The following is a 14,484-nucleotide window of genomic DNA, read 5'->3' on the forward strand; positions in this document are numbered from 1 at the left end:
TCAAGAAATTGGGTAGAGAGTAGAATAATTTTCTTTGTATTCAATTTCAACATATCCTTTTTGTTTCTATTTTAATTTCAATTTATCTTTTTTTATTCCGTTTGAATCTTTATCTTTTTGTTTATCTTTTATTTCTTTATCAGTTCAAAATTGTAATAATTAATTGAAAATAGTAGATGATAGTTATACTATTTAATTGATTAATTAAAAATAATAGATAATGGACATACTATTTAGCCAATGAGTTATAGTTCGAATGGCATAATCTCCACATACTTAATTAACAGGTTCGAGTCTCCTATCTTTGGTAAAAAAAAAAAGACATACTATTTAATTAATTATTATTTTTATTTTTTTGTATAAGATCTTAAAGAATATTTATGGTAGGGGTGCACAGACCCGGTCCGGCCTGAAGGCCCGGCCCGGTCCCGAACACTTTAGGGGCTAATTTGGTGTGATTTCATCGGGTTTAGGGCCGGGTAAGGGTCTCAAAAATAGATCCGGTCATTATTTCGGGTCGGGTCCGGGCCATAGCTCGGGTCACCCGAAGTCGGCCCGGTGGCCCGGTCATCATACACAATTAATATTTTGTGTTATTAGTGATGGATCATGACTATTCTTGTGTGGAATTTAAGTATTGTAAACCTTAATATTTTTTGTTATTAGTCATTATAAGACTAAAAGTTAATGTTTTATGTTTAGAATTCATAAGACTTTAGACTAATGCATAATATTGTGTTATTTGTATTGATTTAAAAATTTGGTATTATTAGACAATATTAGTATTGATTGTGGTTTTGCTTTAGTATTGATTGTGGTTATGCTTTAATTTTAAAGAAGGGTTGGTTCTTGTTATATTTTTCTAAGTGAATTTTACCATGTTAAATAATGGTTGGAGTCTTAGAAATTTGGATATTTTTACATGCTAGCTTACAAGAAGGTATCAACGTAATTTAATGTTAACGGCCCGGTTTTCACCCGGTTTTCACCCGGTATAATTGTGGCCCGAAAGTGTATTGGTTTCATCGAGTCTAGGGTCGGGTTCGGGTCTAATAAATAGACCCGGTGTATATTTCGGGTTGGGTCTGGGTCACATCAAACTCGGCTTCACCCGGCCCATGTGCACCCCTAATTTATGGAATCCTAAACTTGAGAATATGGAGCAGCAATTTTTTTCTTTTGAGCAGAGGACTTGACGAATTCGTTATAATATGGATGATTCTCCCACACAAGAGAAATTTCTTCAATGGGAACACTCTTTGTTTCTGGCAAGAACTTGTAGATAAAGATACTCATAACAATCACAAAGAATGCAAAGAAGATGAAGAGCCCGAACTTCATATGGCACAACATCGCAGTGAAAACTTGGGCAATGGCAAAGGTGAAGATCATATTAACTGAAACGTTGACGCTCTGAGCCGCCGATCGAACTTCAAGCGGGAATATTTCACTGGGTACCAACCATCCTAGTGGACCCCACGACCATGCAAATCCCGCCATGTAAATACATATGAATACCACAACAGTTAAGGCAAACCACTTGGGAAGAACTCCAGGGTTTCCATCTGTTCCAAATTTGCTACCTATTGCAGCTGCGATCACAAGCTATACATACACACATACACAACAAATTAAACTTATATATATACCAACAATAATATTAATAATGAAAATTTTATTTTAGTTGATGAATCACATGTAACTAATATACCTGACAGATAAACATTTGAGCACCACCTTCGAGAAAAAGCTTTCGTCTGCCAACCTTGTCAACGGTAAAGATGGAAACAAGGGTGGCAAGGGCGTTACAATCTCCGGTAATCATGGCAGACATAAGGGAAGCAGTTCCACCAAAGCCAATAGTTTTGAACAAAACAGGAGCATAGAATGTGATGACATTCATGCCAGTGAGTTGTTGGAAGAAGGGAATGGCTATGGCCATGGTGAGGTGAGGCCTGTACTCACTTTTGAGCAAAGAAGACCAAGGATGCTTGACCTGTTTGGAGGCTTCACTGGCAGCAACAAGATCCTTAAACTCCTCGTCAACATCATTGGTTCCACGAATCTTGATTAGTTCCTCCTTGGCCTTCTCAGCTTGTCCACGCTCGATCAACGAGTTTGGTGAGTCAGGAAGAAACATTGCACCGATGATGATCATTATTGCAGGGACCCTTGCCAAACCTAAGCTATAGTGCCACCCTTCGCCGTTCTCCATCTTGGCAAAAAGGTAGTTCAGAATATTGGCAACAAAAATGCCAATGGTGATTGCCAATTGAAACAACATGTTAAGTGCTCCTCTGTATTTGTATGGAGCAACCTCGGACACGTAGATCGGCACAGACTATCAACGAATAAAAACATGTAATGATTATTATGAATTAGGAAGAAACATCACACAGATAATTATTATTAGTAGTAGTACCTGATTGGCACTTCCGATTCCAAAACCTAGCAACATGCAGCCAAACAATAAGCATCAAAACTTGCTGGGCGAAGCCGTTCAAAGCTGCACCGGCGAGAAAGAGAACACTGGCGGGATCATGGTGAGGTGCCTACCGAAGGCTCGAGTTACCTTGGATGCAAAGATTGAGTCCACAAGAGCAGCCAAATAGAGAGAGGAAGTGAAGAGTGTGAGCACTTGGCTATCAAATTTACAATATTGGTTATCAGTGGGCTTAATGTTATGCTCCTTTGCGTACACATCAGGGAAGAATTTCTTCAGAAAAGGATCCATGGAGGTGACTCCACCTGAAATGCCTAAGTCATATCAAAACCTCCTTTCCAGCTTGATTTAATAGTTTCTCTTTCCATCCTTGCATTTTGTCTAGAATCTTCTCTTGTATCCACTCTAGCGCCTTGTTCTTGGATCTTCCTCATCTCGCTGGTAACCCTAGGTATCTTCCAGAATCTTCCCACGACGCCATTCCGGTGATCTCTTCAATGTTTACCCTCCTCTGGATAGATACCTGAGTTCCAAAAATCAGTCCGAATTTCTCAGTATTAATTATTTGTCCTGATGCCTCCGTATATTTTTTTATGATCTGAATTAGTTGATAAATCTCGTCTTTTTGCGTACCTGCAAAAATAATACAATCATCAGCGAATAATAGATGAGTTATGACCGGTGCAGTTGGAGCTAACCTTATTCCTGAAATAAGATTATCCCTCAACGCCTTTTCCATGAGAACAGTAAAACTTTCTGCTGCCAAGATAAAGAGATAGGGCGATAGAGGATCTCCTTGTCTGAGACCTCTTTGAGGGTAGATCTTGGTTGACAATTTTCCATTAATTATAAATCTATAAGTAGAATTTTTCACGCAGCTTATCATCAACTTCACCCATTCTTTACTAAAATCGAACTTTTCCATGATCCTTTGCAGAAAATTCCGTTCCAATTTATCGTATGCCCTATTCATATCCAATTTGATGGCTATGTCATTACTTCCATGATTTCCTTTTCTATTTAATTTGTGAAACACTTCCTGTACTACTACTATATTATCCTGTATGAGTCTTCCTTTTATAAAAGCGCTCTGAACTGGAGATATGATGACATCTAGCACTTTCCTTAACCTTCCAACCAAGACCCTTGTTACAATCTTATATATGAAATTACAACAGTTGATGGGTCTGAGGTGATTCAGGCTTTCCGGTTGACTCACTTTGGGAATCAAAACAACAATTGTTTCTCCTAAGTCCTCTAGTAAGCTACCGTCTTCAAAAATCTGTCTCACCACACCACACACTTCTTTAATCAGAATATCCCAATGCTGTTAGAAGAATAGTCTGTTTAAACCATCTGGCCTCGAAGCTTTTAAGCTTCCCATACTAAAGACTGCGTCCTTAATTTCCTCGTCTTTGATCTTTGCCATTAGCTCATCATTCATCTCTCTAGTGACCCTCGTTGGTATATCTCTTATGCACTATTCCAGGTTCCTATCCCCTTCAGAAGTAAACAGCTTAGTAAAATGTGTTTCTACTAACCTCATTATGTCTACTTCTCCTTGTATCCAATGTCCTGCCTCATCTTTCAATTTGTCAATTCTATTCCTTGTTATTCTCTGTATGGTTGTTGCATGAAAGAAGGCTGTGTTTTTGTCGCCCCATTTTAACCATTTCAACCTTGATCTTTGCCCTCAATATTTTTCTTCTTGTTTCCAAAGATTTGATATATGGTTCTTCAGTTCTCTCTCTTCTTTGATCTCTATCCGTCATATCGCCCTCTTGTATTTGATGTAACCCACTTTCCTTTTTTTCTATTTCTTTATTTACTCTTTTAAACTTTCTTCTGCTCCACTCCGTTAACTCCCTTTTGCATCTGCTTCTCTTTTTAGTAAATTGATTGCAACAGTTTCTTTTCCATCATCCTGCTGTCAACTCCTCCTAATTACCTCTTTGCACTCCTCATGCTCTGTCCAAAAGGCCTCAAACCTGAATTCTTTTTTTATCCGATCTCGTGGTTGTGTTTCCAAAATTAAGGCACAATGGTCCAAACTTATTGTCGGAGCAGCTTTTAGGATAACATTCTGGTATATATGCAGCCATTTCCAATTTACTAACACCTAGTATTTCCCTAGTGATAAAGTTGTTTCTTGGATTGTTGTACCATGTGTACCTACTTCTTTTAAGGTCAATATCCATTAAACCATTATCATCTACAAACCTTCTAAATGTATCTAAATAAATTATTAGTTGTGGATGAATGCCTACCTTTTTGTCTTGACTTAGAATATTGTTAAAGTCCCCCAAATAAGCTTGAGGTTCTTCCCTGCTCCTATTACTTACCGTAAGCTCCTGCCATAGTTTCCTTCGCTTTTGGAAAACTGGGTTACCATACACAAAAACGCCCTGCCATTTCAGAACATTATTAATGTTAATACTAGCTTTAATATAGTTATCACACCACTCGTAAACATCGATATTAGTATTAGATGTTCATAACAAACATAGTCCACCGGACAAGCCCCGGAGTTCTAACTTCTTGGGTTCCCTGTCCTCTTGCTCCTCCTTCCATTCCCTGTATATTAGCAGTGGAACCTGTTTGTTTTCTCGTTTTCTTTTCAAGTTTAGCTTCAATTCCAACTTCTTAGCTAGTCGCGTTTCCCAATCTGTCTGTACTTCCGTTCCTTTATCTTCATCTTCATCGCTTGCTAACTCTACATAGTAGACTTTCTCACCTGGCTTGACATGCTGACCCACAAATTCATGTTCTCCATTCTGAGCTTCCTTGGATAGCTTTCTTAAAGCATTCTCCTCCGTTCCACCCTTCAGCAGTTCTTGATTTTCCTTTCCCTCTGTTCTGGCTTCACACGCTTGTTTGTCCCTCGTTCTTGCCAACATAAGTCTTTTTAATTCCTAGCCTATGGTTTCTTTTTCTTTTTTTTTCCGGGCCCAACTTCCAATCTTCCATTTTATAGCTGTTCACTTCTTCTTCTTCAGTTATATAATTATTCAGCCCATTTCCTTCAACATTCCATGCTTGCTGATGTAAAGCCTTTATGTTGGGCCCAATATCCCTTATTTGTCCGTTTTCACCTGATTTCTGCACCTCATACCTCCTTTCTCCCTTCTGGGCCTTTTTGTTATTGGCCCACTCGTTGTTCCTCTCTCTTATCTCCTTAATGAGATTGCTGAGTTTATAGGCTGCTCCTAGGTTACGCTGCGTATCCCTCTCTTCCTAAAAATCAGGGATTTTCAGTACTTCTTCTACCTGCTCTTCTGCATCTGCCATCTCTTCTTCTCTCCTCATTTGGTTTTCCCAGACACTTTTCTCCCAGATTTTCTGCTACAGTACTCGCTCATCCCTAATCCTACTCTCCTTAGAGCTTTGTTCTTCACCACTCTCTCTATCAGGGTTTAGTTGCTCACGTGCCTGCTCCTCCCATTCCTCTCTCCATCCTTGTTGTTTTGAGATGCCTCCTCCCATGGTTGGACCTGGTCGTCACTGGCTTACTCCCAGTCCCGGTGAGTATTTCTTCTTTGTTTGATCCTAGCATGCCATGACTGTTGAATTTTTGCATGTTTTCTTCTCATGCCCTAATATACCACAATTGAAACAATAGCTGTCCAGCAGCCTCTCATACTTGAAAAAGACCCACAATTGTGGCAACTTCTCTCTATCTAACCAGAATCTTGTAGGTAGAGCCTTGGTGATATTGATGCTAACCCTGATTCTTAGATATGGTCTCCTAAGGACTCCATCTACTTTTGGATCTTCAGCTTGGACAAGACTCCTAACATTTCGCCGATAAGAATATCTGTCTCTTTATCCATGAAGTCATGTGGAATGCCACGCACTTGAATCCAAAATTTCATGAAGTCATGGTCAACTTCAAAAACTGATTCGCCCCCCTCCATAATATGAGATTGACCATGTTTCTTTTGACATTCCATGGTCCATTCCGAATAATCTGCAGCCCTTTTTTCCTGTCTTTGAAGCTGAATAACATCTTCTTCCATCCAATGTCTGTAATTGCAACACCTTGAGGGTTTTTCCACATTCCCAGCAAAGCATTCTTACATGTTTTGAAATTTATCTCCTTGTCACTTATTAACTTACCTACCACATTTAAGCATTCTTTCTTATATCCCAGTTCTCCAGGCTTGTTGAGTTTGATGACTTTTTCTTCGATATTGTTCATGTTGTAAGTTGCTAAAGAAGAGTTGTGTATTTCAGGTTTCCCAGTGGTTTTGAAGGTTCAAGTTGAGCGAGGATTATGTGAGAATATAGATTTGGCAATTGAAACAAGGTTGAAAATAACTCCCTTTTTGGAGAAAAATCCGAAGTTCTTAGAAGACTCTCCCATTGAGAGAAAAAGAGCTCCCTAGAGGAGAAAATAATTTTTTTTTTAATAAATGAATAAAGGTTAAATATTCAGATTTTATAAAATTATTTTTAGTTCAATTTTTTTCCATATATAATGATTTTTGTTTTGTACATATATAGATTTTTTTTCCTTTGAAATTTGGATTGCACTAAAAAAAACGGTGGAAGCAATCACTGGGCGGGACCCAACTCAACAACCCACGATGGGCTTGAGTATTTGTTAAGAACTATTCTATTGTTTTTTACAGAGATCATCAAGAACTACTTAAAAGCCTAAAAAATCAATAAACAAACATATTCCTCCTAAAGAAATAGTTTCCTTCTTAATAGATATGAACGAGTTAAACAAATATTTTATCCCGTTTAGTTACTCTTTTTTTTTTTTGGACTTGTTATCCTGTTTAGTTTGAAATTTATTATTTCTTCTTCGTGGGCCTTTAACTCGGTTCATGTATATATAAAAAAAAGGCTCGGTTTATAACCACGTAGATGTAGACTGAAAAAAAGCATGTAGCTGAATTCAAAATTTTGGCTTAAGTAAATAGTGAAGCCTGCAAGGCCAAAGAAATAGTAGAGTTTGTGGACGAGTTTGAATTTGAGACGTTTTGTATTAGGGCAAGTGGGCAACTGCTAATAACGCCAGCCGGACACGTCATCTCCGACCAGTACAGAAGATCTCATCCGAGATCAACCCACAGTTTCAGGTAACCCTTGGAACAATAATTACTATAAATATTTGAGATTCATAATATAACATGGAACGATATATTATATACGCGATCTTTGTATACTTATTTTATATGTTTTACCTTTTATATTAAAAATTATAAATTGGGTAAAGTATATTTTTTGTTCTTGAAGTTTGGCAAAAGTTTCAAAAATACTTCTAAGTTTTATTTTATTTCAATTTTGTCCCAAAAGTTTTCGATTTGCATCAAATATATTCTCGACGGCTAAATTTTCAAAAAATTTAAGACCAATCTAATAATAATGTATGAAAATTATGCTTGATTTATTTGTGTTGAGGGTTGTTCTTATGAAATTGTTGTTGAATTTGTCTTAATTTTTTTTGAAAAATTAGCCGTTAGGGATATATTTGATGCAAATCGAAAAATTTTGGGATAAAATTGAAACAAAATAAAACTTAGGAATATTTTTAAAAATTTTATCAAATTTCAAGGACCCCCGTTGCCGGCGCTAGGGTACACTTCCCTAACCCGGAGGACGCCATCGAGGTGTTCGTGGATGGGTACCCGGTGAAAATCCCCAAGGGCATGACTGTCCTTCAGGCCTGTGAGGTTGCCGGCGTCGACATTCCCCGCTTCTGTTACCACAGCCGCCTCTCCATTGTCGGTAACTGCCGCATGTGTCTTGTCGAGGTCGGGAAGTCTCCCAAGCCTGTTGCTTCTTGCGCCATGCCTGCTCTTCCTGGTCGGCTTCTTATTCTTCTTCTTTTTCTTTTTGAACGATTAGCTGTTGTAGTTCGTCCTTTTGTTGATTATATGCATAGGATTTCATTTTGGTGTCCCTCTTGTATTGTGATTGCCGGATACGGTTATGACATGTTGGAATTTGATCATGTTCATGATTAGAGGGATTCGGCACATTATGATGATTTCTTTTCTCTTTAATTGATTTCCACTGGCATGTACAAAACTTTGTTATTAACAGTTTATGTCCAAATTTGTGCTTCCTTGAACATATTATGAAGTTTGATCGGGTTACGTTGTTGCCTTGTTGACATGATGTAATTTGTAGAGGATGGTAATGAAATATCATTTAGCTTTAATCCAGTTATCTTTGGTGCTTTTTTTTATTTTATATTTTTTTTAAAAAGAACAAACTTTCAAACCGTTGTTTCTGTGTTTAGTAATTATCCGTGTCAATTGTTAATTTTGCAGATTTCTCACTAGTTCTCCCTTTCTCTCTTTGCACACTGATTTCCCTGTATTGTGTTTCTATAATAGAGAAATTATAAGTTATCATTCGCATTAAGCCGAACACACTAAATGAATACAATGCTTGGATTTTGTTTGGATGGGGTTTTAACCTTTTATTGATCTGTAGGAATGAAAATTAAGACCGACACACCTGTTGCAAAGAAAGCTAGAGAAGGAGTGATGGAGTTTTTATTGATGAACCATCCACTAGATTGCCCAATTTGTGATCAAGGTGGGGAATGTGATCTTCAGGATCAGTCAATGGCTTTTGGTTCTGATCGTGGTCGGTTCACTGAAATGAAGAGATCTGTGGTAGATAAGAACCTTGGACCTTTGGTGAAGACCGTGATGACTCATTGCATTCAATGTACAAGGTAAATATTTTGCAAATCTAATTGTGTGAATTTTGGATATAAAGGTGCTATTTCTTTTTGTATCAAAATAAATAAATAAAGGTTCTGTGTAGTGGAAGTCAGGAATGCATTATGTTATACAAGCTATGATTATATTGTTCTAGATAAGTAACTTCCACTTTAATGGTTTATATCATGTTTATTTGTTGAATAATCTTTAAAAGAATTAAGCATCCCCTTATTCTAAAATGAGTCAGTGGTCGATACCACATTATGGAAGATTTTGAAAAAGATTATGTATTAAACTAATTTACATGGAGTGAAAATTGCCTTCCTTGGAGATATGTTAATCTGATTTTCATTTTGTTCCTGTTTGGGCTGGCTTTGGCTTCTTTTAAGTTGTCTTAAACTAATTTACATGAAGTAAAAATTACCTTCCATTTTATGTTTTCACTTACTCACTTGAATGCTAAATGTTGTGTAAAGCAATGTTATGTGGTTTGCTAAAAGGCTCTTGTGAAATTCCTTTTTTTCCCCCCAAACAGGTGTGTTAGGTTTGCAACAGAGGTTGCTGGGGTTCAGGATCTTGGCATGTTAGGTCGTGGCAGTGGAGAGGAGATTGGGACATATGTTGAGAAACTTATGACAAGTGAACTTTCTGGAAACGTGATAGATATCTGTCCTGTTGGAGCACTCACGTCGAAACCTTTTGCTTTTAAAGCCCGAAATTAGGAATTGAAGGGAACAGAAAGCATTGATGTTACTGATGCCGTTGGATCCAATATTCGAATTGACAGCAGAGGACCTGAAGTCATGCGTATTCTCCCTCGTCTAAATGAGGTTTGATCTGATGAAAATATTTTACTTAACTGTTTGTGGTTCTTTCTTGTGGTTGCTAAGGCTCCAATTATTTTTGTGGCACTTAAATTTATTTGTTTCTGTAAACAAAAATCATCACTCTGTTGATACACTAAGCTGTTGTTAGTCTGCAGATGTTTAAGGAGCACTTGATCCTCTTGTGGGTGAGATATTGGAGGGACAGTAAGGTTTTAACATGTTAATGTATTTTTGGTGGGGTTGCATTCCCTCATTAGTTTTTCACTCAACAGGATCCTGTGGGGGGGAGGAAGGGGAGGGGATGGGAGATTAAGGTGCTTTACCTAGACTCCCTGCATGCCTTATATTGGACCCCACAAACTTTGGCCTGCAAAAGTTTTGTTGTTCAACATATTTTTTCATAGTTACATGCTTCTTTGTCATTGTTACTTGTTGCACCTTTTTTCTTCTGTCTAGAAGGTTCTTTTTTATATTTATAGTTTGCCGATATAGTTTATTCTGCATTCCCTTTGCAGGACATAAATGAAGAATGGATTTCAGACAAGACCCGCTTTTGTTATGATGGTTTGAAGAGGCAGAGGTTAAATGACCCTATGATTCGTGGTCCTGATGGACGTTTTAAGTCTGTCAGCTGGGCCGATGCCCTTGCTGTGGTAGCTGAGGTTGCCCACAAAGTTGAACCAGAAGAAATTGTTGGAATAGCTGGCAAACTTTCCGATGCTGAGTCCATGATTGCACTAAAAGATTTTGTAAATAAGATGGGATCAAATAATGTGTGGTGTGAAGGCATTGGTGAAAATACTAGTGCAGATTTGAGATCGGGATATATTATGAATACTAGCATTGCTGGTCTTGAGAATGCAGATGTCTTTCTGTTGGTTGGTACCCAGGTATATCACTAGTCTCTGATTTTAGTGAGTCATTTCTAAATATTCCTTATGTACGTCTTTCTAACTATGCTGATGATCAAATGGTTCTTGTTTTATTCAAATTCCATTTCTTTTTAGTAGTTACCGTGTCCATGCACTTGATTCTATAACTGTTATTTTGGGGTTTATAGGCATGGGTAGGTTTAGAGAATACAAGACTATCAACAACAAAGAATTTTTGTGAAGTATTCTATATTTTTGCTGAGTTCATCTACTATTTACACATTGTGCTTTCTTGGGTGCATTATTTTTTTGTATTTGGTTATCTAATACTATCTTGTGTGTTTAATATCAAATTTGCAGCCAAGGGTGGAAGCTGCTATGGTTAATGCCAGAATACGCACGACTGTCAGAGCAACTCAAGCCAAGGTTGGGTACATCGGTCCTGCTACTGATTTCAACTATGACCACCAACATCTTGGTACTGGCCCCCAAACACTACTTGAAATTGCTGAGGGCCACCACCCATTCTCCAAGACTATATCAAATGCCAAAAACCCTGTTATCATTGTTGGTGCTGGAATCTTCGAGAGAAAGGACCAGGATGCAATTTTTGCAGCTATTGAAACCATTGCAAAACAAAGGAAGGTTGTCAGACCTGATTGGAACGGCCTTAATGTATTACTTCTTCATGCTGCCCAGGCTGCTGCACTTGACCTTGGACTTGTGCCTCAATCTGAAAAAAGTCTCGAGTCTGCAAAATTTGTATATTTGATGGGTGCCGATGATATAAACTTGGACAAGATCCCAGCTGATTCTTTTGTTGTTTATCAAGGTCACCATGGTGACAAGAGTGTTTATCGTGCCAACATCATTTTGCCAGCTGCAGCATTCAGTGAGAAGGAAGGAACCTATGAAAATACTGAAGGATGCACTCAACAAACTCTGCCTGCAGTTCCAACAGTGGTGACTCCAGGGATGATTGGAAGATAATTCGGGCTCTGTCTGAGGTGTCTGGAATCGATTTGCCCTATGATTCAGTTGGTGCTGTTCGTGCTCGAATCAAGATTGTAGCCCCAAACCTACTGCGCCAAGATGAGAGAGAACCAGCTACATATATTACAAATTTTTTTTAAACAGGTGCGCACAATCACACTTCCTCAAACAACAAAAGAATTATAATTATAATTATATATAGATGAAAACTCAGATCCACTGTACCTGAGTTTTCACCTTATATATAAAAAGATAAATAAGAGATGAAAATAGATTATTTAAAATTCAAAAATCAAAATATATGATTTTGAAAAAGATTTGATGCTAACTGAATAACCGAAGATAGATATTTAAATTTAAATTTTTAAACACTTGGATAAGCTTCATCCGCAAAGTAATTCAGCTACAAAGATAATTAATCGGTTAGATAAACTTCATCCGCTAAGTAATTCAACTATAAATAAGAGCTATTCTTGTTTAGTGTTCATCTGTTTTAACTGATTGCTTGTGTTGGCTAATACGATAATGGCAGGTGGTTTCATAGAGAAGGGGTCTTCCGAAAAGAACTATCCCGGAAAACTCACTTTCAGAGTCTTCATAACATGTGTCACCGCTGCATTTGGAGGTCTTATCTTTGGATATGACTTAGGCATTTCAGGTGGAGTCACCTCCATGGATCCTTTTTTGAAGAAATTCTTCCCTGATGTGTACGCAAAGGAGCACAACATTAAGCCCACTGATAACCAATATTGTAAATTTGATAGCCAAGTGCTCACACTCTTCACTTCCTCTCTCTATTTGGCTGCTCTTGTGGCCTCAATCTTTGCATCCAAGGTCACTCGAGCCTTCGGTAGGCGCCTCACCATGATCTCTGGCGGTGTTCTCTTTCTCGCCGGTGCAGCTTTGAACGGCTTCGCCCAGCAAGTTTGGATGCTTATTGTTGGCCGCATGTTGCTAGGTTTTGGAATCGGATGCGCCAATCAGGTACTACTAATAATAATAATAATTATCTGTATGATGTTTCTTGCTAATTCATAATAATCATTACATGTTTTTATTCGTTGATAGTCTGTGCCGATCTACGTATCCGAGGTTGCTCCATACAAATACAGAGGAGCACTTAACATGTTGTTTCAATTGGCAATCACCATTGGCATTTTTGTTGCCAATATTCTGAACTACCTTTTTGCCAAGATGGAGAACGGCGAAGGGTGGCGCTATAGCTTAGGTTTGGCAGGAGTCCCTGCAATAATGATCATCATCGGTGCAATGTTTCTTCCTGACTCACCAAACTCGTTGATCGAGCGTGGACAAGCTGAGAAGGCCAAGGAGGAACTAATCAAGATTCGTGGAACCAATGATGTTGACGAGGAGTTTAAGGATCTTGTTGCTGCCAGTGAAGCCTCCAAACAGGTCAAGCATCCTTGGTCTTCTTTGCTCAAAAGTGAGTACAGGCCTCACCTCACCATGGCCATAGCCATTCCCTTCTTCCAACAACTCACTGGCATGAATGTCATCACATTCTATGCTCCTGTTTTGTTCAAAACTATTGGCTTTGGTGGAACTGCTTCCCTTATGTCTGCCATGATTACCGGAGGTTGTAACGCCCTTGCCACCCTTGTTTCCATCTTTACCGTTGACAAGGTTGGCAGACGAAAGCTTTTTCTCGAAGGTGGTGCTCAAATGTTTATCTGTCAGGTATATTAGTTACATGTGATTCATCAACTAAAATAAAAATTTCATTATTAATATTATTGTTGGTATATATATAAGTTTAATTTGTTGTGTATGTGTGTATGTATAGCTTGTGATCGCAGCTGCAATAGGTAGCAAATTTGGAACAGATGGAAACCCTGGAGTTCTTCCCAAGTGGTTTGCCTTAACTGTTGTGGTATTCATATGTATCTACGTGGCGGGATTTGCATGGTCGTGGGGTCCACTAGGATGGTTGGTACCCAGTGAAATATTCCCGCTTGAAGTTCGATCGGCGGCTCAGAGCGTCAACGTTTCAGTTAATATGATCTTCACCTTTGCCATTGCCCAAGTTTTCACTGCGATGTTGTGCCATATGAAGTTCGGGCTCTTCATCTTCTTTGCATTCTTTGTGATTGTTATGAGTATCTTTATCTACAAGCTCTTGCCAGAGACAAAGGGTGTTCCCATTGAAGAAATTTCTCTTGTGTGGGAGAATCATCCATATTGGAACAAATTCGTCAAGTCCTCTGCTCAAAAGAACAAAATTGCTGCTCCAGATTCTCAAGTTTAGGATTGCATAAATATTCTTTAAGATCTTATACAAAAAAATGAAAATAATGATTAATTAAATAGTATGTCTTTTTTTTTTTTTATTAAAGATAGGAGACTCGAACCTGTTAATTGAGTATGTGGAGATTATGCCATTCGAACTATAATTAATTGGCTAAATAGTATGTCTATTATCTATTATTTTTAATTAATCAATTAAATAGTATAATTATCATCTATCATTTTCAATTAATTATTGCAATTAGTATATATTCACTATTTATTTATTACTCATTTAAAATTATATAAAAAAATCAATGATCAATTGAATTCGCATTGATGAAGAGTGAAGACCTCCTCCTAGTGCCTGGAGAGAAGCTTGAGTGAGATCCGGTTTATTGTCCGGGTAGGGCGGTTTC

At 38.0% G+C, this 14,484-nt stretch overlaps 3 protein-coding genes across 3 annotated transcripts; 2 read left to right on the forward strand and 1 right to left on the reverse strand.

Annotated features, from left to right (window-relative positions):
* Window positions 1,144-2,734, reverse strand: LOC107633739 (sugar carrier protein C-like). The gene is made up of 4 exons (XM_021117436.1): window positions 2,557-2,734; window positions 2,423-2,448; window positions 1,712-2,341; window positions 1,144-1,605 (listed from the first exon to the last, which is right to left on the reverse strand). The coding sequence occupies exons 1-4, from the start codon at window positions 2,732-2,734 to the stop codon at window positions 1,144-1,146; spliced, it is 1,296 nt and encodes a 431-aa protein (XP_020973095.1).
* LOC107633738 (NADH dehydrogenase [ubiquinone] iron-sulfur protein 1, mitochondrial-like) lies at window positions 7,987-12,376 on the forward strand (the record flags this gene model as incomplete). Its single annotated transcript, XM_021119572.1, is given in 7 exon segments — window positions 7,987-8,257; window positions 8,894-9,140; window positions 9,665-9,959; window positions 10,472-10,846; window positions 11,189-11,786; window positions 11,789-11,965; window positions 12,354-12,376. Coding segments are annotated over 6 exon segments (1,959 nt in total), but the record flags the coding sequence as incomplete, so codon positions are not given.
* LOC107631241 (sugar carrier protein C) lies at window positions 12,347-14,266 on the forward strand. Its single transcript, XM_016334611.2, has 3 exons — window positions 12,347-12,805; window positions 12,890-13,519; window positions 13,626-14,266. The coding sequence occupies exons 1-3, from the start codon at window positions 12,347-12,349 to the stop codon at window positions 14,085-14,087; spliced, it is 1,551 nt and encodes a 516-aa protein (XP_016190097.1). The 3' UTR covers window positions 14,088-14,266.

This window comes from Arachis ipaensis, chromosome B03 (genome assembly GCF_000816755.2).
Source record: "Arachis ipaensis cultivar K30076 chromosome B03, Araip1.1, whole genome shotgun sequence".
Taxonomy (NCBI): Eukaryota; Viridiplantae; Streptophyta; class Magnoliopsida; order Fabales; family Fabaceae; genus Arachis; species Arachis ipaensis.

Excerpts from the sequence above, each read along its gene's own strand:
- LOC107633739 (XM_021117436.1), bottom strand. The coding sequence starts at position 2,734 with ATGGATCCTTTTCTGAAGAAATTCTTCCCTGATGTGTACGCAAAGGAG. Across the intron at positions 2,342-2,422 it reads GAATCGGAAGTGCCAATCAG|TCTGTGCCGATCTACGTGTC; the intron begins GTACTACTACTA and ends ATTCGTTGATAG. Across the intron at positions 1,606-1,711 it reads CTCAAATGTTTATCTGTCAG|CTTGTGATCGCAGCTGCAAT; the intron begins GTATATTAGTTA and ends GTGTATGTATAG.
- LOC107631241 (XM_016334611.2), top strand. The coding sequence starts at position 12,347 with ATGGCAGGTGGTTTCATAGAGAAGGGGTCTTCCGAAAAGAACTATCCC. Across the intron at positions 12,806-12,889 it reads GAATCGGATGCGCCAATCAG|TCTGTGCCGATCTACGTATC; the intron begins GTACTACTAATA and ends ATTCGTTGATAG. Across the intron at positions 13,520-13,625 it reads CTCAAATGTTTATCTGTCAG|CTTGTGATCGCAGCTGCAAT; the intron begins GTATATTAGTTA and ends GTGTATGTATAG.